General features: G+C 29.4%; 2 protein-coding genes across 4 annotated transcripts; one reads left to right on the forward strand and one right to left on the reverse strand.

Moving 5' to 3' along the window:
- The first annotated feature begins 8,633 nt into the window (after positions 1–8,633).
- Positions 8,634–14,146, forward strand: LOC129286440 (receptor-like protein 36). The gene is made up of 4 exons (XM_054922402.1): positions 8,634–8,826; positions 10,746–10,889; positions 12,754–13,997; positions 14,126–14,146. Exons 1-4 carry the CDS (start codon positions 8,634–8,636, stop codon positions 14,144–14,146), a joined length of 1,602 nt encoding a protein of 533 aa, XP_054778377.1.
- A 549-nt stretch (positions 14,147–14,695) lies between these two features.
- LOC129285526 (uncharacterized) lies at positions 14,696–24,216 on the reverse strand. 3 transcript variants are annotated; one of them, XM_054921262.1, is made up of 3 exons: positions 23,896–24,216; positions 22,218–22,476; positions 14,696–14,892 (listed from the first exon to the last, which is right to left on the reverse strand). In XM_054921262.1, the coding sequence occupies exons 1-3, from the start codon at positions 24,080–24,082 to the stop codon at positions 14,859–14,861; spliced, it is 480 nt and encodes a 159-aa protein (XP_054777237.1). In that variant the 5' UTR covers positions 24,083–24,216; the 3' UTR covers positions 14,696–14,858. The 3 variants fall into 3 exon arrangements, 1 of the variants encoding a protein (XP_054777237.1); XR_008587235.1 differs by lacking the exon at positions 22,218–22,476; XR_008587234.1 differs by lacking the exon at positions 14,696–14,892 and having other exon boundaries at positions 20,357–22,490.
- Positions 24,217–26,658: the final 2,442 nt, after the last annotated feature.

The following is a 26,658-nucleotide window of genomic DNA, read 5'->3' on the forward strand; positions in this document are numbered from 1 at the left end:
GATTTTTATTACATACAGTTGACAATAAACTTATAGGAATGTTTAATTTTGATGATCTGTAATATCTATGTTATTTGTTTTCACTATAATGATATAATTTGACTGGGATGATAGAAAGAACCACTTGGATTTTGATGCTTCTCTCATGCCTTTTATTTTCATTTTCCCTACATTTTCCTTTCGAATGCAATTTTTCTTGTTTTTTACCAATAAGTTTAATTATATTCATGATATGTCTACATACGTGGATGAGTTTTGAATTTTTTTCCTAATACACATGCTTTTACCATATACTAAAACAAACTTTTCTTGTTTTTTTTAATTTTGCTATCACATTTCATGTTGTCAAATGCATTTCAATATGTATGTACTTTGTCACTTGTATAGCAATAAAAATATTTAACTTTAACAAACAAAAAATCTCATATACATAGTAAAAGAAAATAAAATGGTGGATAGTATTATTTACATACATTGCTTGATGTGATTTCATGAGAAATAACAAAAAATTAATAAATATAACTCCAATTATACCACAACAAGATTGACATTTTATTAAGTATCATTACTTATAATCTTATATCAATAATTACTGTATAAAAAGCTTAAATTTTTTTAAAAGTAAACCTTCTAACCATAGCATTTCAATGTAAGCCTACATGTCCCAAGCCCAATCATTACATCTTCTTGTCCCTTATTATATATGATACCAGAGTTAATAACATTTGATAATTTTTGTAAGAATGTGTAAATTTAATATTAAACTTATGTTAAAATACAGACAAATTTGAAGTTGTGCATTTTCTTATTTATTATATATAAGTTTTATTATATATCATGAAAAGAACTATATTTGGATGTATATTTGGATTTGGATGGTAACTCATTTACAAGTATGTACTTAATTATACTTGTGTTTTTTTTTTTTAAAAAAATATCTTTTTAGAAATGGCGTATGTCTAAAATAGAATTTTGCATTTCATCACTTCATTCATAATTTCATGTTGTTTATTAATATTGAAATGGAGTAAATCTAAAATGCCATTACTTTTATTTTTAAATTTTATGCGTCTCCTATTAACTTTTATTTTGATACTTTTATTTCTTTATCAGTTTAACTTATTTTACTCTCAATTTTTTATCTTGCAAAATCATTAAATCATGGGGTTAAAGCGAGCATTACTTAAAATTATTTTTGTTATATTTAACATAATTTTTAAACTTATTCTTAGACATACTAGATTTAATGAATTTTTGTAGGGAAAATCACAATAAAATCCCTCTAAATTATATAAATGACAATCTAATCCCTTAAAATGTCATAATTTCAATGAAGTTCCTAAGAACCTCTATGTCAATAAATTTTAAAGTGAAAGGATTACCTTACCCTTACCAAAAATAACAAACCCCAATCACAACTTGTTGAAGGAATCAACTTTTTTTTTTTTGGTAAATCGCAAGAGTTGAAAAAAAATTACTTATCAAGTGTAATTTCTATTATTGAAAAACAAACTTCAATCACAACTTTTGCTCTATGAATTATAAGAATTAACAAGAAAGTACAATTTACTAAGTGTAGTTTTTATTATTGAAAAATAAGTTCTCACAATAACAAATCTCATACACAACTTTTGTTTAAAGATTCACTTTTATTTAAAGAATCACCAGAATCGAACAAAAAGTCACAACTTGTCATTAAAGGTAAAATGATCTTTTCAATTGAAAATTTATTAACAAAGAAATCTTTAGGAACTCCAGTGGAATTATGATATTTTAAAAGTTCAGATTGTTATTTATGTAATTCGGAGGGATTTTATTATCATTTTTTTCATTTTTGTATGATTGAATAAGTTTTATATCAAAATAACATTAAATCACAGACAAATTTGGAGTTGTATTTTTCTTATTTATTATATATAAACAAAAACATATTTAAATACGTTAAAGAAATCAATTACAAATTATAATAATGAAATTAAAAAAAATTAAATGACACCCAAAAACGTGACGTTGCATCCTCGTTTTCAACACCTTTGTTTTGTAATTAGAAGCAATATGATTTGGCTGAAATGGAATTTGAAATCCAAGAATTAAAATTTGTAAAAAAAAAATCATTGAGTTACAGTTCATCGAGTAAGTTTAGAATTTTTTCTGAACTTTAAAAAATCATAACTATATGAGGATGATCTAAAATTTTATTGAAATCTATTTAAGCCCTTTACCTCAAACAAATATACTTATGGCTTTTACTAATTCCAAACAATACAGTTTACTGCTTTCTAAACTTGCTCTGTTTCTTGGACAGAATCTGTACCTTAACTGTAAAAATTCATAACTAGTTATACAAAACTGATTTTGACATGATTCTGACTCATTTTAAATCTTGTCGAGCCTTCTAAATGAGAAAAATAAGAAACGGGACTTTAATTGGGCCAACTGGTACATTTAATACATTCACTTAAGTTGCTCTGTTTTCAAGGCTGATTCTGACCTTTCAATTATAAAATTAATAACTCAGGCTCCAGAGCTGAAATTGATTCAGTTTTGAACTTTCTGGAAATATTGGGATGTCTATATTATGCATACAAATTATCAGAGTCAAAAGAGTCCATTTATTGTAAACATTTTAATGAAACAGTAATAGACCTTCAGAAAATCAAGCATCAAGACAATATGATACTTGAGCGCTAATCGAAGCTCCAAGAAATTTCTATAGCTTGAATTCATGCTTTATCACTCGAGATAGATAAAGGATGCATAGTATTATTTTTGAGTAATTTATATAACTCAAATAAATTTACATGTGATTAAAAATATAAGTCTCCAACTTGGCAATCTAGTACTACTTACTTAATTCTTTGGATTCTTCTTCCTTCTTGTTCTTGTTAGCCTTCCACATGGTAGTAATTGGGAGTGAGACGTAAAGTCTCAATAACAAGATAACGATTCCACATAGCATGATCCATTCAAATATTGAACATAACTAACAAATATTGCATGATACACATATATTATGGTACCATGGACGAACTTTACATAAAAGTTTACATCATAACATAATATGGTACCATGGAAGACTTCACAAGAAGCATTTAGAAACTCATAACATGACATCAAAACTTTATATAAATCATTCCATTTCAAGGATAAGATCAGATGAAAGAAAAAAGTTAAGCTGCTGCATTCCAACTCTTGCTTTCCATTCCTTCCAATCTTTGAGGTACACTTGACCAAACCTCTAAATCATCTTCCTTTGTTGCCAAAGGCCATGGAAACAACAATTATTCATAACTTGTTCTAACTTGCTTACTTTGGCCTCAGATTTCACTTAGTTATCCTTAAGCTTTAACTTCACTCACATAGCCTTTTCCCACTTGATTTTTCATGATGGATTCAATGGTGATATCTATTTTATGAAAATCCAACTCCTCCTAACATACATGCTCTTTACAGAACAAAAGGGTTCTTAAACCCAACATGACCTCCTTTTATTTATATCTCAGACCCTTGTTTTCCACCACTTGGAATCAATTCCTAACATCATGAGAACATCTATATAACACTTTAATCCCACGGATACGAGCTTAGCCATATTAGGGCTGCCAATCACTCTTCAATATAGCAAGCTACTCTAAATGAAAACTGTGACAAAAGGAAGTTTACTCTTACCTCTCCTCTTTTAGCACTTGATTCGATAACTTTTTCTTCTTGATCTAGCTTTCTGTCTCCAAAACTCTTACTTGAAAAATCCAAAACCATATGAATAAAGCTCTTGATGCAAGGAACAATCTTTGTCAAGAGTGTTTTGGGATTTGAGGTGGATTAGTGGGAGATTTATCTTGGTTTTTGTTTCTCTCTCTCTTTTAACTATTTTTGAAGGCTTGAAGCTCTCTCTCTCTCTCTCTCTCTCTCTCTCTCTCTCTGCGCGCTCTTACTCTTTTGCTGCAAGACCACCGAAAATTAGGCTAAAGGAATAAGGAACTATGGTTAAGCTTTAAAAATTAAACCAAGTTTAATAATGTTTCAATTCCACTAATTCTAATTAAGCATTTTCCCTTTCAATTTGGACCAAGTATAAATTATAATTTTTAAATTAAACACTTGCTGCTGGTCCAAGGACGCTACAATCTCTTAAATCGCACTTGGAATTATTATAGGTTTTAAATTTATAATGGGTAGAGGTTTTGGTGATTTGCGTGACCCAATTGGATAAAAATTCCAAGATTAAATATTTAGTAAAAAAACATGATGTAATTCTTCTAAATATTTCTCTTCCTTCAAATATTTTTCCTTCGATTCTTTCTAAATGTTGGGTAATTTTTCTGTAATTACACTTAAATGCCCAAATCTTTCACATTTTGATCCTAGTTGAACTTTATATTTTCTAGTTAATGTACTCTTTTTGCTCATCTTTAACTCTAGTACTTTCTTATAATTTCACTATATTATTCACGTATCTTAAATATTAGTATTAACATTTTGTCTTGAATAGGCTATTACTCTTGCTTGCTCTTCTTCTTTTTTCTTTTCTTAGCCCAAATAACAATTAAGTTATCTAAAAAAAATCAATGATACTTTGTAATAGTTAGCTAAACTTAAGAGATTTCTATATTCTAAGCTCATCCTAAGCTATTGTCTTCCTAGAGCATTGCCGCATACTTTGTGACTTAATAACCTTCTACTAGCCAGGTTTACTATAATAATGAGATCTAACTGTAATATCACTTAGCTCTTTTTTGATCTACTATGATCCATAGAATCTAACTGTGATCTTTCTCTAGAAGGCCTAAGTCCTAAGGATAAAGTTATCAAATAACTTTACCTTTGTTTAATTTAGCAACTGTATTGATTGTTCTCCAAGATTGATCTTAAATACCTTTTTTATCCTCTTGGATACTTTTTGACTTTAATTTGCTCAATTCTCAATTCTTGGCACTTCCATTAAGTCTTTGAGAATATTACACTTTTATCCCAAAAAATTTTAGCATTACAATTTGGTCCTTTAGAACCACTTTTCAGGGCACCTTTATGACTCTTGGTTACTTGGGCTTAGTGGCTTACTAAATTCCAGCATATTCTGAGCTTCTTGATCCAACATTTGGGATATTACAATTATAGTAAAGAAAACTCTAAACTTTGTGAAATTAATAACAGAATACATAAATCACATATTCCTGTTACTTATCAAATAAATAAAATCCATCATTATAATTCAAAATATATGCTCTATAAATTCAATAATACTTTTCAAATTAAAGTTTTTATTCATATAATAATTATTTAATTTGAAATTAAAATTTTGGAGATAAGAAAATAGGATACTTACTGAAAAAGAAGTTAAATAAATAAAGAATGATGAGGAGATAGAAAATATGAAGTTAAAATGAATATATGAAAATATAACACACACACACACACACACACATATCATTTACAAGTTAATTTGGGGGTAACAAATTTTCAGGAGCGGTTTCAACAACAATTTCATACTTATTATCTTCACTTAACTTATTGAATATGCATTGTAACAATTTGTCACGTGTGTTTTGGATTGTTTTTAATATCTATAATTGTCTTTGTTCCAATACATATTTACATCATATTTTTTTGAACTCTTGAAAGATTTCATGAGAATTAATATGATCTCATAAAGCCTTTCGTGTTTCATTGTATTATGATATCTTATTTTTATTATTTTTATGACACCTATATCTGTTTAGTGTTAAAGAGTATTGTGGGTGCTTTTAACTACAAGCTCCCTTTAATGCATCTCTCCCTTAATTTTATGCTTTCAACAAAATTTTTTGTATTATTTATACAGCTTTTTTGAGGATGATAAGCATAGTGCTTATTCTATGCTGCCTCCAAAAGTTTCACTTGAAGATATTTTCACACCTTAAGTATAAGCTTTGTCTTAACCATTAAACAAATTAAATATTTATATTTTTTCAGGTGAAATTCCTTCACTTTTACGGAACATGCCTTCTTTGAGAGAGGTTTACCTTGGAAGGAATAATTTAAATGGCAATTTGCCTAAAGAAATGTGTCATCGACTTCCTGTGCTGGAAATCTTGGCTCTTAATGATAATTAGTTAGAGGGAAGCATTCCAAAATCAATGAGTAACTGCACATATTTGAAAAAATTATATTTGGAGAACAACTCGCTTACAGGTAAATTTGAAATGAGATTTGCCTTTTCCTCATTTCATTCATTTTCTATGTTCATCATTTCATTCATTTAATGTGATGATATACAGTTAGGCACATTAAGTGCAGAGTTGCCCATTTTATTTTGCTACTCCTTTTTTCTTATGTTGACCAACTCTTTAGAACACACAAAAAGAACATTTATTAAAACGAAAAAAATTTTGATAATAAAAAATATAATTTTAATTATTTCTCATATCCCTATTTGTTTTGATATATTGATGGAAATGATAAACGGGTTTGATATGCTTTTCTCTTTCATTTTATCTGTCCTTTTCCCTGAATTTTATTTTCAAAGGTAAGATTTTCTCCACACACACGCATGCGTGCACATAAATATAGACAATCCATCCATCACACATCAAAAACACATACTCACATCCCACACATGAGAACTAATATATTCTATGGTTATTGATCCTGCGAATTGGGTGTATTAGTGTTATTTCTCAACATGAGCAAGTCCTCAATGCTGTTGTAGAAAATATAAATTTGTCTCTTACATATTACACGTGAAAGAAAAAAATTGAAATATTATTTACCAACGTATACCATTTTTCTAGTAATTGTAGGAAACATTACATCATCATTACTTACTAACTAGTTTGCTTTTTTGGATCAAATTATTTATCTGAAAGTCTCCTAAAAAAATGTGTTTATAGCTTCCAAAACTTGAGCCATTTTATGTGCATAAAAATAATTTCACGACCAAAATTAACCACCGATGCATGGCTTCAATAGAACATATATACCAAAGGAAAATGGAAATTCATCTTATTCCAAAAATATACCAGAAATTATCTTAATCCCTCTCCTAATAAAAATTAATATTTACATATTTTTATCTTCATTTTGTAGACGACAGGAGATGTGGTTAGGTTGGATTGAATGTCAGTTTTAGATTTATTTATAAAAAAAACAAAAAAACACACTCACACACCAACGGATTAAAATTCAGCGCGGGTTAGACGGTCACATTAGTGAATCAGTCCTCTGGTAGGTCCAATTAAGAGTTTTGGTTGGGTCAATTGTGTGGGATTTATATTTTTTATCTCCTTTGCTCAGCCTGAAAAGACATCAGTTTAAGTTAAAAGAAAAAATAGATGTCCGTCAAATTTGTATTCTACTAATTTTGTTTTGTTGGATTATGTGTAGTTTATACATAAATGTTACATTTACTTGTGGATTAATGCTTTCTATTTAAATATTACTCCTTTAGGTTTACATGTGATTTTTTTTTTTGTATATTTAGTTGAATTATGTTATTCTAATCATGATTGGGCTGACCGATTTAGTTTTCAGTACTGTGATTTATACGTACGCCAGACTTAATAATATTTCGTAATTTTTGTATGACAAAATTCAACTGATACAAACTAGTTGGGAGCTTTTGTCTTAGAAAGATTTTAAAATTACAATTTCATCCCTCGAAATAACTTTTTAGGGCACCTTTGTGACTCTTGGTTACTTAAGATTAGTAGCTTACTAAATTCGAGCATATTTTGAGTTTCTTGATCTAAAATTTGGGACGTTACAATAACAGTAAAGAAAACTCTAAACTCTATGAATTTAATAACAGAATACATAAAGGAGATATTCCTATTACTCAGCAAATAAATAAAATGCATCATTATAAGTCATTTGGATATAGAAAGGATCTATGCTATATGTTTACTTCAAAATTTGTGCTATGTGAAATTAAATAATACTTTTCAAATTAAATTTTTTCATATAATAATTACTTAATTTGAAATTAAAAATTTTGGGATAAGAAAATAGGATAATTAATGAACAAGAAGTTAAATAAATAAAGAATGATGAGGAGAGAGAAAATATATAGTTAAAATTAATAGGAGAGAAAATAACAAAAAAATATATATCATTTACAAGTTAAGTTGGGGGTAAAAAATTTTCAGGAGTGGTTTCAGCAACAATTTCATACTTATTATCTTCACTTAACTTGTTGAATATGCCTTGTAACAATTTGTCAGGTGTGCTTTGGATTATTTTTAATATCTATAATTGTATTATTTCTAATACATTCACATCATATTTTTTTAACTCTTGAAATAATTCATGTGAATTAACATGATTTCATAAAGCTTTTTCACATTTCATTCTTTTATGATATCTTATTTTTATTCTTTTTATGACACCTATATCTATTAGTGTTAAAGAGTATTGTGAGAGCTTCTAACTACAAGCTCCCTTTAATCCACCCATCCCTTAATTTTATGCTTTCAACAAAATTTTGTGTGTTATTTATCCTGCTTTTTGAGGATGATAAGCATAGTGCTTATTCTATAATGCCTCCAAAAGTTTCACTTGAAGATATTTTCACACCATAAGTATAAAATTTGTCTTGACCATCAAATGAATTAAATATTTATATTTTTTCAGGTGAAATTCCTTCACTTTTATGGAACATGCCTTCTTTGAGATTGGTTAACCTTGAAAGGAATAATTTAAATGGAAGTTTGCCTGAAGAAATGTGTCATCAACTCCCTACGCTGGAAATCTTGGCTCTTGATGATAATTATTTAGAGGGAAGCATTCCAAAATCAATAAGTAACTGCACATCTTTAAAAGGGTTATATTTGGACAACAACTCATTTACAGGTAAATTTGAAATGAGATTTGCATTTTTCTCATTTCATTAATTTTCTATGTTCATCATTTCATTCATTTAATCTGTTGACACATAGTTAGGCACATTAAGTGCAGAGTTGCCCATTTTATTTTGCTACTCCTTTTTCTTATGTTGACCAACTCTTTAGAACACACAAAAAGAACATTTCTCAAAGCGAAAAAAAAAAAGATCATAAAAGACATAATTTGAATTTTTTATAATATCCCTATTTGTTTTGATATAATGATGGAAATGACAGACAGAACCAATCGGGTTTGATATGCTTTTCTCTTTCATTTTCCCTGAATTTTCTTTTTGAAGGTAAGTTTTTCTCTATATACACGAGCGTGTATATAAATATAGACAATCCATCCATCACACATGAAAACACATACTCACATCCCATACATGAGAACAAATGTACTCTATGGTTATTGGTCCTACCAATTGGGTGTATTAGTGTTATTTCTCAACATGAGCAAGTCCTCAATGCTGTTGTAGAAAATATAAATTCGTCTCTTACATATGGCATGTAAAAGAAAAAACTGAAAGATTTTTTTACCAACGTACCATGTTTCTAATAATTGAAGGAGAGATTATATCATCACTATTTACTAGCTAGTTTGTTTTTTGGATCAAATTATTTATCTGAAAGTCTCCTAAATAAATGTGTTTTTGGGCTTCCAAAACTTGAGCCATTTTATGTGCATAAAAGTAATTTAATGGCCAAAATTATCCACCGATGCATGGCTTCAATAGTATATACCAAGTGATAATGGAAATTCAACTAATTCCAAAATTATACCGGAAATTTTCTTAATATCTCTCCTAAAAAAATTACTATTTACATATAGAGCATATATACCAAGTGATGGTGGAAATTCAACTAATTCAAAATTGACATTTTATGGGAAAAAACTTGAAATGTTATATATATAAATTTTTTTAATTAAATGGAACGTTTTCATTTTAATTATATCCATGATATATTGTTGCATATGCATGAATACTGAAATATTGTTTTAATATGCATATTCTCTAACAATATAATAGGATTGGCTTTTAATTTTGCTATTAAACTATTTATATGTGGCCCAACACATTTATTGTGTAGTTTTTATGAATTATTTAATTCCTTACCAATAGGAAAATCGAAGATACATAGATAGTACCTAGTAATATTGTTTACAAATATTATTACCCAATGTCACCTCATATATAATGGGGAGAATCACATCCAAGGACCTAAGAAGACAATTATTTATATATAAGGACTAATATGAAATGGATTGTTATTAAAATGGAAATATAGATTTATTGTTTTTTAGATGAGACTTGTTGTTGGTCCTTGTCTATAAATAACTTTCTTTTTAGTTCTTTGGATGTGATTTTCCCCATATAATATAATGAATAGTGTTGATTATATATAAAAGATTGACTTTTTATTATTTATTGTTACTATAATGTTATACCAACCAATATAATAGAATAAGTATCTCATAAAAAGGAGAAAAGTATTATTTACTAAAACTATAAATTGATAAGATACCGTAAATAATAGTAAATAATAAAAAAAGAAACATTATGCACAAAGACATATAATTGGCGCAAGGCACGTTGGTAATCTTTATGATAAATCCAATTTTCAAATATGTGTGTTTGTTTTTATTCTATTTACTATTGTTAGATTAATTTTTTGACTCCTAGAAAATGGCCATCAATTAAAATGATTTCATCTAGCTTTCTTGTCTCATTCTATTATTATTATTATTATTATTATATTATTATTATTATTATTATTATTTGTGCTTTTCATGACACCTAGATAAATTTACGGTTAAATATGATTTAGAGTCTTGTAACTATTACCCTACTTTAATGTAAATTGTTCACTTTTAAATTGAAACAGGCAAAATTCCATCATCTCTCTTTAACATTGCTGCTTTAAGCAGTGTGGTTTTATCAAAAAACAATTTGAATGGAAGTCTTCCAATATCAATTGGCAATGCCACATTGTTGGAAGAATTAGATCTATCATGCAACTCCTTTTCAGGTATGCTCAATCTACCCATCCTTTAATTTTATTCTTCACCAACTTTTCATTTATTATTTATGCTTTTCTATATTGCTTGCATGATTTTTAACTGAAATTTATTTAAGAATAAAAGTTATAGTATACTTGATATGTATAATACAATCCATTTTTCTTAACCAACAACTTTGAGTTTTTACATTAGGAAAATTCATTTTTCCTATTCTATATTTTCTACAAAATTCATAACTGAAAGTGTTTTAATCCCTTGGATAGAAACTAAAAATTTGTCTTTTCTAATACCATGAATTCATCCTTAAAGTTTAAAGTTAGAGCCTTGTAAATATCAAATCACTTTAGTGCGAACTATAAATAATTTGATTGTTCTGTTTAGACAAGGAAAAATTAATTTCATAATCTATTTCACCATATCTCTTTTTTAAAAAGAAATTTTAATGTACAATTGGTAATTGATATATTGAAAGAGTCCCATCTAAATTTCTTTCCAGCAAAAAATATTTTATTTTCTATTAATTTTAAGCCTCTATTAACAAAAACTAATTACAAAATGAATTCAGGAGATTTCTAGTCAACAAACAAATATTTTATATTTTTACTTATAGGTGGAATTGCTTCCTTTATTTGGAAGCTAAGATGCCTTCTTTGAGAGGGATTAATCTGTGCATGAATTATTTAAATGGTAATTTGCCAAAAAACATGTGCCATCAATTTCCTTTACTTGAAGTCTTTAATGTTTCATTTGTATAGCTAGCTAGTAATTACAAGCCCAAAATAACAAATGATTAAGAACTGTGATATTTATTATATATGATACCAGAGTTAATAACATTTGATAATTTTTGTAAGATGGTGTAAGTTTAATATTAATTTTACATTAAAATACAGACAAGTTTGGAATTACGCATTTTCTTATTTATTATATATATCATTAAAAGAATTATATTTAGATTTGGATGGTAACTCATTTACAGGTATATATTTAATTATATTTATGTTTTCTTTTTCTTTAAATCTCTTTTTTGAAATGAGTATATCTAAAATAATATTTTTTATTTCATCATTTCATTCATAATTTCATATTGTTTACTAATATTGAAATGTTTACTAATTTCATCTTTGGGAACATGCCATTTAAGTGGGACATATTCCTTTCAATTTCGACATTAACACGCAATTAGCATTTTATTTATTTTTAAACATACTAATATGAAAACAAATCATAGTCAATGTCAATATTCAATTCAAACGCTTACACTTAAACTACATTTAACAAATAAAATAAGTCAAGACATGTCCTTATTATCTTTTTTTTTTAAGTTAATCCTCTTATGCAGAAGTTGTTATCCTTCAATTTATTTTTTATTTTTTGTCCAGGTTTTATACGCAAAGACATAGGTAATTTTGATATATGTAATGTCTTAAAATTGACCAGTAATTTTAACCAAAAAAAAAAATTGACCAGTAGTTGATTTCTCATACACCCTCTTCTATGTAGAGTCTCAAAGATATCTTCTTGTTAGACTTATCCTCCAATACATCAGTGATGACCCAAAAGATAAATTAATAATTAATATTATTATCTCATGAAAAAATAATTATAAGTATGTATTAAATTAATATAAAATAAAATTTATTAAATTAGTTACTAAAGAAACAATATATCTTTTATAATCAGTATAATAAAAATTATATTTTCAAATATATGTGTTTTAGATTTGAAAATTTGATGTTAAATTATGTATTTTCAGGTGGGGGCAAGTGAAATTTTTAAGGGGCAAGTGAAATTTTAGGGAGGGATTATATATGTAATTCTTTTCCTCATAACTAACTCTATCTTTCAACCTTTCTCATGACTTTATCACAGGAAGAGTGCAATTGCATCACTTCTCTTGGAAAAGTATGTGTTTCATTGACTTGAGTTCCAACTCACTTCAAGGAGAGCTCACTTATTCAATTTGCAATGCTAGCTCACTTGAAGTTCTCAACTTGTCCCACAACAATTTCAGTGGCAACATTCCGCATTGTATTGGAAGCTCTAGCCTTGCTTCTCTTCATGTGTTGGATTTCCAAAACAATAGCTTTCATGGCACCATACCAGAAACATTTGAGGAGGGAAGCAAGCTAAGGACCCTAAATCTTAATGGTAATCTTCTACATGGTTTGTTGCCTCAATCTTTGGTCTATTGTGCAGACTTAAAATTTTTAGATCTTGGTAAAAATGGTATTCATGATACATTTCCCTATTGGGTTCAAGACCTTAAGGAATTGCAAGTGCTCGTTCTTAGGGAGAATAACTTACATGGTTCTATCCCTCATGTAAACAACAAAGCCAACTATACCTTCACTAACTTGAGAGTTTTTGATATATCCAACAACTACTTTCATGGTTCTTTGCCTACAACTTATTTCAAATATTTTGATGCTATGAAAAATCTCAAGGGAGAAACTAGTTTAGAATATATGGGTTATCAATCTCCAGTTTTTGGCACATATCAAGACTCCGTTGACTTAACCTTTAAAGGATTATGGGACTTTCATATAGAAAAGATCTTGATTATTTTCACATGCATTGATCTATCAAATAACATGTTTGAGGGAGAGATTCCCATATCTATTGGAGAGTTTAGTGCATTGACGGGGCTCAATTTTTCACATAATAGGCTTATTGGTGCAATTCCAAACTCAATGGGAAATTTGAAAAATTTGGAATGGTTGGACTTGTCATCAAACAATCTTATTGGAAAAATCCCAATAGAGTTGACTAATCTCAACTTCTTATCTATTTTAAACCTTTCACATAACCGACTTGAAGGCTGCATTCCTAGGGGCCAACAGTTTGAGACTTTCACAAATGATTCTTTCAAAGGAAACAAAAAATTGCGTGGCTTTCAACTAATGATTTCATGCATCCCTAATGTTAAAAGACAACCATCACTACAAAATTCAAGTTTTGAAGTTAGATTTGAATTTGGATGGAAACCTGTCATACTAGGGTATGTATGTGGGGCTTTATTCGGATCAACAATGTTCTGGGTTGTAGTATTTAGTGGTAAACCTCGAAGGCTTGCAAGTTTGGTGGATGATCTGCCAAAGATAGGAAGGAGAAGGGTAAGAAATCATTATTGATAGAAGCTATATCTACAATGTTTGTTTCAAATTTTCTCTTTTATCTAAAATTTTCTTTATTATCTTTTTCCTTCTTGTTAAATGTTCAAGTTCTTGTGTTTGTTGTTCAGTATATGTTAGCAAAGTTGTGAGGAGATCAAAGTCTTTTTCTCTTTGCTATAACAATTGCAAATCAAAATCTCATTCTCTTTGCTATAATAATTGCTTTTTGCAGAGTATCTTTTAGTAAATTGGGGGAAATCGCAGCCAAAAGTTTTAGCTTTATGCTACAATAATTGCTGAAATAATTGGTTTCTTTGTAAATATAAAAGAGATGGAATTCCACTTAGGAATAATTCAGTGGCAAGGTTAGGATGGTGTGTGTAAAGGGTCAATCATTCTATCGCTCCTGATTAATCAACGGGAAGGGAAAAGAGGGATGGAATATATTAGTAACTTAAACTGTTTGATTTTTGAAACCTTAATTAAGTGGATCAAGTTATCTAACACTTGTGATTGTAATGTCTTGGACGGTTATCATAACGGCACATTAAAAAGAGGAAAAAAAAACTAAATATATATATATATATATATATGTTTAAACAATTTTCTTCTTGGGGGGTGTTTAATGTACTCATAATTGTCGAATTTGTGTTTGTATATTGCAATCTGAATATCTACAGCATTATAAGCCTCTCCTGTTGTAACGAAATTGTTGACGATTATCAGAGTAGATATATACATTCAACATGATAGCTTAATAAATGAAACTAAACTTATAATCCCAGTTCTTATTTTTCACACACTGTTTAGATTTGTCCTAATGATGAAGATCAGGTTTTGTCCATCCAAAAAAGCAGAATATCATATCTTCTCGTACTTACTGTTTATATTGGCCCTGTCAAAATGATATAGTTTAGAATTTAAATAACTGGCAGCATCAACCATTGGATAAGATGGGAACTAATGAACGGCCATGATTTTCACGTGGATAATTTCTTCCTATGTCTATGGGAAAGAATGGATGGCCATGATTAATTGGTGGTGTTTACAAAAGAGATCTCATCTACAACATCTCAAATCCAAATATACATTTTATTATAATTTCAAATCCCCCATACACCCTAGCTATTTAAAATGCTAGTTACCCTAACTCTCATCTCTTTGCATTTTCACTTCACATCTCCCTATTTCACTGTCTTTGAATTTGAAATTAACGAAAAAATTTAAATACATGGATTTTTAATTTGAGATTTTAAATCTTAAATTTAATTTAAATCTAAATCTATCAATCACTATTAGAAAAAATGAAATTAGTGATGGACAAATTCGTATTCATTCCCTTTCCTATGTACCTTTTACCAGTTGAATTATAAAGATTTTTCATTATTAATATACAAAATTTAATATATATTACTTAATTGAACACATATATTTAACTTAATGTATTTTTTATATATTTAACATGTTATTACTTAAATATATTGATAATATAAAGTTTCTCTCTCTCTCTCTCTCTCTCTCTCTCACAAAAACACATAAATACATACATTAAAACATATAAATATATAATTTAATATTTATTTGTTATCCCTTGAAAATAGGGTGTGATTGGCACAAAATAGATGCACAAAAGCCCATATCTTGTAAGCCTTAACTTAAGAAATAAAACATTTTCAATCATGAACGCATTTGAACTAGGATCAATCCACTTTCTATGCAAGTCATACAATAAAAGATTTAATAATTTTGTAAAAATTTTGGCATAACCTCTCCTAAAAATAGGGCCTTCTAAAAATTTTATAATAACATTTTTAGACAAAACAATAACCAAGAGCTCAACTCCAATCAATAGACTAACAACTTAGGTAAACAAACTAGGATGCTAACTATAGCCTATGTAAAGCCCCTAAAGTAAGATTACAAAACATAATTAATAATTACAATGATTTATATCAAAAGAAGCTTCATTGACAATCTCTTAACTCATAAACAATACCAATACCCCTCAATAACCAGTGGTAGGTACAACATCAGTCAAAATATCTAAGGGAAAAAAAACTTTCAAGTAAATAACACCCCAATTTACAGTTGAAGTAAAAAATGGAAAGAAACATAAATGAGTCAACAAAAAACTTAATAAATTAAACGATTTAAATAATGTAAGCACATAGCCCATGGATAGATATTCATGTAAATGCATAAATCATGAACGTATGAATTCAAATAAGAAGGATTAAAAGTTCAAGTTCCACTTTAAAACTTCAACATCTACTTTAAACACTATTGAATTATGTAGCTAAATATAAAAATTCATGCATGGTAAAAAGAATAGTTTGCTATACAAGAAAAAATTTAACAATAAGTTCCAAATCTCATTCTTTGGTGGGATTTAATCAGAATGATTAACAAGCATGGATACAAAATCTATGAGGGCAATTAATCAACAAACATGAACACACAATCCATGAAGGCAAGAAAACCCGCAAGCTTGGACACATAGTCCATAAGAATAAATAACCAACAAGTATAGATATTGTTGGATAATGTCTTTTGATGATTACAAAATCAAGAGAAGAGGTATTTATTGTGTGTACAGATATAAAGAATCATGGATGAAAATAACCTCAAGAGTATGAAGAATCAAGAGAAGATGAAGAAGTTTCGGATAAGTTATTTAAATTCTCTTAAATTCAATGTAAAAACTTAGAGAGCTTAATCACTTTTCATAATCATTAAATGAATGCATCATATGTCTCATTTATATGTATTAAGATTCATAAGTGTGTTAAAGCTTGCAAACAATGTCTTTCTTACATGTTGAATTTCATAGAAGCTGTTTGTAGTGTGAGAAGCAAAATCACACGTGATTCTGCAGGTTACTCATGAGTTTTTGCATGTTAGGCACACTGACTGCTAGATCACGTAAGTGTGAAGAAATGATTCACGCGTGATTAAGCACTTTTGTTATGTGATGCCTTAAGCTTTGATTCTGCATGGAAAACCACGTGGGAAAGTCTTTGCTGTCCATGCAAGTTTTAGCATTTATGCTTCATTGCATTGTGTCAAAGTGAAAAATTAAACCACACATGAAACTGATGGTAGCCATGCGTGATTTATCACTTATTGTACAATCACATTTTGCTTTGTTGAGTCAGAAAGTCTCAAGCCAGGCTAAAATTGTTCACATCTATGATCATTGATTCACAAATCTATATCTTTTGATCATGCAAAATCTTGCTTGAGTCATATGTAGTTCCATGCGTGAAAATGCACCAGATGAGTTTGTGCTTTAGTGCTTACAATTTCACATGTGATAGCTTTCTGGTTCTACACAAGTTTCGATCACATAGAACGGCTTTGGCATTCTACCAGCCATTTCACATGTGAGAGCTAATGGTGCACTCGCAAATTTTATCACTCTGATTTATGAGTATATTCATAAGTGCAAAAACATGTGAGAGAGCAATGAGGTGCCATACGAGTTTTAGCACACAGAACTAAATGTTTATTCATAAGTGCAAAACCACACGAGAGAGCAATGAGATACCACATAAGTTTTAGCATGCAGAACTGAATGTTTATTCATAAGTACAAAACCACACAAGAGAGTAATAAGATACCATGCGAGTTTTAGCACACAAAACTATATGTTTATTCAGAAGTGCAAAACATGTGTGAGAGGTCTAGATGTTCTCACGTGATTTATCACATATACTTTTCTAGAACAACTGCAGTACAAAGATTGATAGTAAATGATACTATATGAATAAAAGAATATTAAGATGAATAGTTTCAGAAGAGTAAAATGGGAAAACTAAGCCCATGGGTTAAAAGTGTATGTCTAAAGGCCATATTTTTTTTTGTTTAAGAGTGCTAACTAGTTGTTAGTACTCTTAAACAAAAATTCGGCAACATAACGGCATAAAATAAGGACTTTCCCGGGTATTTAACCCTCTCTTCATATTCTACACTTTTAGTTACATCTGACAATTGTTTTTGGTGATATGCAATTTTTTCTATTACAAAGTTCTTTGATTTGGTACAAAAATGTGAATGCACTTTCTAGAATTCAATCATTAAAGCTCACAAGCTTTATTTTTTTAATTTAAAATCAACATCAAGCTCACAAAAAGTCATAGAAGCAAATTCAAGATGAAGTTCACAAAATTTAATCCATAAATTAAACCAAAACAAAGCTTAAAGTACCTATAAAGCTTAAAGCTAAGCAGGACATGGAAGTAAGGATTAAAGCTTGAAAGGGAACCACAAGCAATAGTTAAAGCTGCCCACAAGAAAAATTAAAAGAAAAAACAATGAACACTAAATGCAGTTGCAGCATGAGCATGAGAGAGGAAGGGAGAAGACATAATACATAGGCACAAGCAAAATTCTGAGTTTCAAGCTCCGCGATTCTGGGTTTAATATGAAGCCTAGTTCAAGCAGAATTGTTTGACCAACTAACTCGGTTTAATCTGAGCTAATAACGTTGAAATTTTCTCCTTTCAAACATTTTATCGAACATCTTATGCACACCAACGTTCAATCTATAAATCTAATCTTTTTTCTCCCCAAATATCGTCCCAATAAATTCAGAAGTGAGTAGTAAAGAGATAAAATGCCCAATTAATTCGAGCATAGACAAACACACAGAGCACACCCAAGAAGTTGAAGGAGCTTACAATGAATTGAAGCCAAAAAGTTGCTACTAAAGACAAACACAAAGTTTTGGAACTCACAGCCCAAACAAAGATGAACTCGAAGGATTAGTGGGTTTTGGTTCTGGGTTTCCGACGAAAATGATGATGGGGTTCTGGGTTTCTGAGAGTAATGATGAATGCAAGCGATTTTGGTTTTGCCGAGAACGAAAATTATCGAAGAATAGAAGTAGAGCATCAGGTCTGTTATAGGGTTGCTTATATAGGACGGTTGAAATGAAAACCGTCCTTTATAGCCACCACATACAGGACGGTTAAATATGACAACCGACCTTTATAAGTTTATGTTTTTTAAAAAAAATTCAAAAATCAGAATCAAATACAAGACAGTTAAGCTTGGAACTGTCCTTTATAATTTCAATATAGAGGACAGTTCTTTATACAACGGTCCTATATGGTTTTTAAAATTTTTAAAAAAACGCGCCCAATAGTCCACCTGCTGGATATAGGACAATTTTCTATAAAACCGTCCTATATGAGGCATCCTGTATATGCGATTTTGTATTAGTGACAAATGATAAGCGTGAGTGTGATGCCCGCAATTACCAAGCTAGCAAGGCTTTAAGCATGTTGCTCTAAGGGCTAATGAAACTGCTATTAACAAATAGCATTTTGATTCAATCACACAATTTAAATCAAGCAAGCATGAGTTTGTAAAATCAAGATACCATCTCTTTTCAACATGTTCAAGCATAAATAAATTTATCATCATTTTTCCCATGCATGAATTCAAACTATTAATCCTTCCTCGAGCTAAAAATCAGTCACTATCATTATGCTTAATGAGTAAGGGTCCTTGGTCAAAGGATATTTCTATCTCTTTCCAACTTAACCCTTTATATTTTATATTCGAGCAATTCTTTTATCTTTCCATACATTAGTCATAATGTTTAGTCATTTAACAAGCCATAAAATTAGACATTACCATTATTGTCACACCCCAAAAATAAGGTGTAACTAACACAGAATATGCATGTAAAACCCATATCCCGTAAGCCTTACTACAAAAAACTTCAAAATTTAAACCATAAACACATTTTATATAGAAATATAATTTTTTTTATATTTTTCATACAAATAACAATCTATAAAAAGTTTGGCAAAACTTCTCCTAAAAATAAAACTTTTCAAAATTTAGAATAACAGAGTGAAACTACAATCCAACAAAACAAGCTTCTCTCCTTACCAACAGACAAACATTACTAGAGAAGACAAAAACGCTACCTATGTCTACATGGAGCACCTAGGACAGACTAATATTAAAAAAAATACAAAGCTTAAATTTACATCCAATTGAGATTTGTTCAAAATAATTTTTCCACTTCAGTTCAACAACAAAGCTTCTCAATGATCAACTCAAGATATATAGATTCATCTATAATATCTGAGGCCAAAAATATTTTTTCTAATGAATAATGTCCCACTTTTTTAAGTTAATTAAAATAAAATAAAAGAATATTAAGAAGACAATTTATGAGTTTAGAAAACTTAATCACTTAGAAAAGCAGGAGCACATATCTCATATATCAAATTATTACAAATAAATATATTACCATATATGTTCGAATAATGATGATACGCAATCAAGTTCCACTTCTAAGATACAAAATCCACTTTAAACAATTAAGGGTTATGTAACTGACTATAGGAAATCCATACATGATGAAAGAGAACTGCCTATTTCACAAAATCAATTTAAAGGCAATAAATTTCAAAACATATTATTTAGCAGGACTTGATTTGAACAAATAATAAGCGTGGACACACGATCTACAAAAGTAAATAACTAAACAAGCGTAGACACAGTCCACGAGGGTAAATAACCAACAAAAGTGAAAACACATTCCACGAAGTTAAATAACTAACAAGCGTGGACACATAGTCCATGAGGGTAAATAACTAAGCGCATCCAGAAGCCACGAAACAAGGGCGACAAGAGCCACAAAACAAGCACAGGCATAAAACCCACAAATAATTATGAGTACTAAGCTCCCAAATAACAAGCTAGCCAGAATTTAACCATGACATGCATGAGTCCATATATCATCAAAATACCATTTCTTTCTGACATGCATTTGCATAAATAAATTTGTTGGTATTTTTCCCTTGCATGATTTAGATTGATTAATCATTCCTCAAATTAGAGGATAATCATTATAAATAAACCCAATAAATAAGAGTGCTCAATCAACTAATACTCATCTCTCTTCTTAAAAACTGAATAGTATAATGAAAACATTCCCGATAATAATAATTGATACATTGGAATTAAAACATAGCAATAAAATTACACACAAAGAAACAATCAACCAATGTTTAGAAAAAGAAAAGTGTAAATGAGCTAGTTGGGATGTTATCCACTTACGTAAGGCAATCCCAAGTCCCAACAATGTAATTTAATCTTAACGCTCTTCACAACAAGGTTTATTCCTAAAACATTTCAATATAATGATAATTGAACCCCTAAAATTTTGTCAAACTCATAATAGCTCACGAACTTAATTATTGTAGTGTTTTTCCCCTTGCTTTTGAACATTAATCTCTTAGTTTTATATCCAAATACATTCATTTCCTCCACATTTCTTTCTAACCCACAAATTTATAATAATTCACTAACACACACTTTAACTAAACAATACCATTACTAAACTCTTTTATTTACATATGTGCCCTTTGCACAACATCATAACTTGAAGCCATAGCATTTTATTTAACATATTTGAAGTTTTAAATGAATAAAATAAGCTACAGGTCAAAAATAAATAAATAAATTGAATGAACTTCATAGATCCTATATCACTTTCCAATAACTATATATAAGCAAGCTTCTTAATCCTAAGTTGCAACATAAAAACTTCATCGCCCACACTTAGGTAATCAATTGAATAAAAAATTTCCCTCTCCCATGTTTCATCAAACGCCTTACACTCTTTCCAAAATCGAGTCACACAAGTACCATAATTTATACATTGCCAACAATACAACTCTCAAGCATCAACATGTTCTTTGTATGTTTTTCCAAAATTCAATTTCATAGAAAAATATGATTTAGCATAAGAGCCAATCATAATATTAAATTTAAATTCTGGTCTTTAATACATAGAACATATTTAACTACTCCATTCCAACTCTTCCACACATTTAAAACAAACACCATGTGAGCATCAACATTCGCACTATATCATCAAGCTGCTTCTTCTTCTTCTTTTTTTTAAAAAAAACTTTTTCCCAGCAATTTCCCTTATTAATACTTCAATTAACCAAGATTTCTCAGCCTCATAAAGAAGAACTGAATCCATGTTCATCTCTGTCAACAGCAATCTAAAACAATCATACCTAAATTATTTAATGGAAACGTTCTCTTAAGCCTTAATTTTAGTTTGCTCAAATCCTCTGTACACATTCATAAGTGGTAGCATCAAGAAAGGAAGAGAATCACAGCCACAACTACCAAAACACACACTCACAGAATCAGCAACGAGGAGAAGAACTTGAACATCCTCACCTCAGATTCACGTTGCCAGAAGCATGGAGAAAAGCTGGCTGACTGAAAATGGAGGAAGAAATCAACGCACCCACGATCACTAACACGAGTGCGATGGCAACGTTGAACCAAGACAAAGAGGCTGTTGCACAAATCAGAGGAAAAACAGGGGAGGAAATATGAGAGGAGAGGAGGATTCTGGCACACCCACGGTCACCAGCGACAGCAAGGAGTGTGAATGATGGAGGGAGAACGGATGGAACAATGGAGGACAAAGTTTCTGGATCAAGACTTCTGTCACTCACTCAATAGATGCAAAAAGCAAAATGAATCAAGGAGAAGGCAACACAAATCTAAGTATGTTAAAGGCATAATGGTAACTTCACAGAGCTGAAACTAAAAGTAAAACTCACTTTCAGAGCACTAAGATTCAAACTTGGGACCTGGCAGAGGATCAGTTGTTACTTGTTAGTACAATTTCCACTCGACCAATATTCCCTCTTATTATGTTTGTTCAAAAAATTAATAAAAATACAATCAAGGTTATTTATCATCAATTTTAATCCTACTTAAATTATTAGGTTATTACAGTTATTATATTAAATAAACAAGAATAATCAATCTAAGATAATTTAGACAAGTAAAAAGGGTGAAATTTTAACTCCAAACTTTCTGAAACATTGCATCAAATGCTCCATACGTATCTTAAAGATAAATATATATATACACACACACAACAATTAGTCCTGAATTTACCACCCAAACTATCTTTTCCAAAGATCTCTAACTCAACTCTAACTTTCATTACAGAAAATAATTTAAAATTTCTTCCAATAGATATTTTACCAAACACCTCCTGGGCATTAGTATTCAAACCATAAATATAAGCTCTTATGTCCTCAAATCTCATCCAAACATTTTGATTATATTTTAACTTGTCTTGCCAACTCTTCTCTAACACATATAACTAATTAAACTTTAATCAAAAGTGTTAAAGGCATAAAGAGTTGCTGGATTTATCAAGTGAGACGGGAACATATTATATTACATAGATTTATATCTTTCATTATACTATGCAAGTAATCCTTAAGGGTATCTAGAAAGAAGATACAATATCCATAATCCTACTATTATCATCGATGATGGGTATGAGATTTGTATGGTTAGCTAGTTCTAGATCTAAGAAGAAGAAACTCATAATCTGACACGCACTTGCTAATGCATCTTGTGTGATAGGAATTTGTAAATGATTTATACTATAAATCTTAGATTTTTTTATCAGCACTATTAAGACATAGACCTTTGCATATAAACTGATAGGAATGACTAGCATCACCGGCCATTGTAATGACAATACGATATCCAGGTTACCATTCAATTCATATTGTTTGGAACACCAATCTACAGCATCAACACACCCCCCCTACACATAATCACTCTTTTGAACCAAAAATTCTTCTATCATCCATTTTATCGAACACCTTAAGTGCATCAATTTACAACCATTCACTCAAACTTCCTAGCCCTCAAATCTTACTCAATAATTTTCAAATACCAATATTTAGATTTTTCCTACTTTTGAAACTCAACATCCATCAATAATCAAATTTAAGCTCAATAAAATTCAACAAAAACAACACGTACTCAGCTAAACAAGTAATAAAAACTTATATACACACACAAGCACACACATACATACCACACAAGATAACCACGGAAGAAGAAAGGAGAATGAGCTCCACATTCCAGCCACGAATGATGTCAACAAAGAGGATAGAGGAGGATTTCGGTGCTACCAATGCAACCGAAGAGGGGAGAAAGAACCAACAACCCCCCCAATCAAACCAGCAATGGCAAGTCCAAAGAGGAGAAGAAGAATCTGGCATTAAGAAGGAAAGGGAATCGAAGCTCAAACCTCACACATACTTAGAGCAGCATCATGAAACAGGGAAGAGGGAGATGAATCTCCATGCCCAAAATAGAAATCTGCAACGTCGTCGAGCTAAGCTACTCCCTGCACACTTGCCGACGACAAAATGGACGATGGGGGAGGGAAGATGAAGACAAAGGTAAGAGAGAAAGGGAGGATGTCGATTTTTTTTTTTTTTTGGATTAATCTTGCTTTGCCACTAACTTTTTTTTTTTCAAATGCCCGCAAGAAGAAAACAAATGGGAAGGAAATATCTGGCATGAGAACTAATAATATTTTTATCTTCAATTAGGTAATTTAATAATTTCCTGAAGCGATAGAAAAAATTAAAATCCCCTTTCGTAATTCTTACAGCAAGAGGTTTTGAACTTATAAATAAAAACTCACAGAATCCACCGAACCACCAATTTACTCTTATTAATTTTACTCTAAAATTAATAAAAAATATTTAAATTATATTGTTATAAATTTTAATATAATTTAAATATTTTGGTTATTACATATTATTTGTTAATAAATATATTATTTAATATCAATTAATGTATATTTTGAAAATAAATATTTTTTATATAATTTTATATCATGTGTTATAATTAAAATATTTTCATATGTTAAAAATTTTATTTTTATATTTAAATTTACATAATAAAAAAATTGTTTTTTATTTTTTCTATATCATTTTATATTATATATTTTACTTATAAGAAGAGGGAAAAATATTTATGTAATTACTTAATTTGTTAATTTTGAATATTTTTTCATGTGAATCCCTCTTTGCAAATTATAAATTTTTTATTTTTGTAAATATTTCGGTACATTTTATAAATTTTTTAATTTAAAATATCCATCACTAATCTACCGTTAATATAAAGATTTAGTGATGAAAATTAGTAACAGGCTTAAATTAGTCACTAAATTTATAAAATTTGATCAAAATGTGGAGACATCATTTATTGCTCGTCAATAATTTATGTAATTAGTGATAGATTTCATCCATCACTAACACCTATAATTAGTAATAGATTGGAGAGGCGTCACTAATTTTAATTTTTCTAGTAATGAATCCAAATGCTATATAAAAAAATTTATCAAATTGTTTGATATCACTTGAGAGGTTTTGTGAAGAGAGATTCTTTGTGAGATAAGTAGGTTGAGGATGAGAAAGAGAGACCTTGCCATATTGAATTTCATGCTTATAATCTTTATTGTCCAAATTTAATTTAACTTATTCATATGATGTTAGTGTTTGGGCTACAGTTAGTATTTTATTATTTTAGTAAATGGAAAATGAAGAATAAAAATAATCTATTTAACTATCACATTCACTTGTTGGTAAAAAATATCTAACTTTTCAAAAATAAAATTTATTAATTGAAAGTTGAAAGAAAAAAATTTTAAATTTTGATCATTCAAAATAGATCCATATCCAGCTTCTGAATAGTGAATGGAGATAGACAATGGAAGTGGAAGCTTAGTTTTGTCTTTTAAAATAAAATGGTTATTTTTATCCAACTAAATAAGATTTTCAAACACTGAAAGAACCTTTGGTTATTCACTGTTATTTATTACTAAAAAAAATATCATGCGTTTTATGAGAAATGTGCCTCCGTAGAACAGAAAAGGGGCAAAAAAGGAAAGGGAAAAATATCAATATGGATTACAAAAACTGAATCCTGCAATTAAATCCTACAATATTAATTGTTATTCCACTCTTAGTGTTGAAAGTTCTGGGTTCTGCAAGGCAGCTTCTATGCAGTCATTGATAGATACATTTGAAAAATAAACACTTTAATCCTAAGCTCGATTGACATCTTTGATACATTTGTGAATTTATGTTGCATATGATGATATGAATATGGGGGAGCTAAGTGGGACAGGATACAAATTGAGACCTCCGTTTCCAAATCCAAACTTGTACTATAAAAATTGGATTTCTTGAAATCTATTTAAAATTACAATAAAATATCGATTTATCTGATCCAAATATTAATGCCAGACATATGGAATATTTTTTTCCCTTTATCTATATGCATGTCAGACTAAAAAATCTGGTCCAGGTTTTATTTATTTTAATAAAAATTTTATCTCACGTCAATGGAATTTTCAAAACTTTAAATTAATATGAATAACAAAAATAGAAATATCAAGAGCTTTCAATCTTTTTTCCAAAATGAGACTCCGGCACATCTAATGAAGAGCTTTTCAATCTTTCAATCATAATTGCATACTTTGTATAATATTTTTGTTTAATTGCACATTTATACGTTCTCCAAGCATCTTGAATGATAGTTTAATTTCTACCCAAGCTTCCCCTTTCTCTAGCACATTAAACTTTTTCCTGCAAGAGTAGAAGGGAAAATAAGAATCATGAGTATGAAATGTCCAAATAAGAACACAATAAACCTTTTTAGCTACTCTAGAATACATACATTATATGGTTTTAATTTTCTTCTCCAACGTAATTCACTCTACCTTATAAAGTTCGGCTAAACCTTCAACCAAAGTTTTTTTTTTTTTTCCTTTATTACTAGA

Source organism: Prosopis cineraria, unplaced genomic scaffold (assembly GCF_029017545.1).
Source record: "Prosopis cineraria cultivar Desert tree isolate PC_DT_omini unplaced genomic scaffold, ASM2901754v1 PC11, whole genome shotgun sequence".
In the NCBI taxonomy this organism is placed as follows: Eukaryota; Viridiplantae; Streptophyta; class Magnoliopsida; order Fabales; family Fabaceae; genus Prosopis; species Prosopis cineraria.

Excerpts from the sequence above, each read along its gene's own strand:
- LOC129286440 (XM_054922402.1), top strand. The coding sequence starts at position 8,634 with ATGCCTTCTTTGAGATTGGTTAACCTTGAAAGGAATAATTTAAATGGA. Across the intron at positions 10,890-12,753 it reads ATCATGCAACTCCTTTTCAG|GAAGAGTGCAATTGCATCAC; the intron begins GTATGCTCAATC and ends ACTTTATCACAG. Across the intron at positions 13,998-14,125 it reads CAAAGATAGGAAGGAGAAGG|TATATGTTAGCAAAGTTGTG; the intron begins GTAAGAAATCAT and ends TTTGTTGTTCAG.
- LOC129285526 (XM_054921262.1), bottom strand. The coding sequence starts at position 24,082 with ATGCCAGATTCTTCTTCTCCTCTTTGGACTTGCCATTGCTGGTTTGAT. Across the intron at positions 22,477-23,895 it reads TTCCGTGGTTATCTTGTGTG|AAACTTTGTCCTCCATTGTT; the intron begins GTATGTATGTGT and ends GTCTTGATCCAG. Across the intron at positions 14,893-22,217 it reads TCTGGCAACGTGAATCTGAG|GGCCAATATAAACAGTAAGT; the intron begins GTGAGGATGTTC and ends TCATTTTGACAG.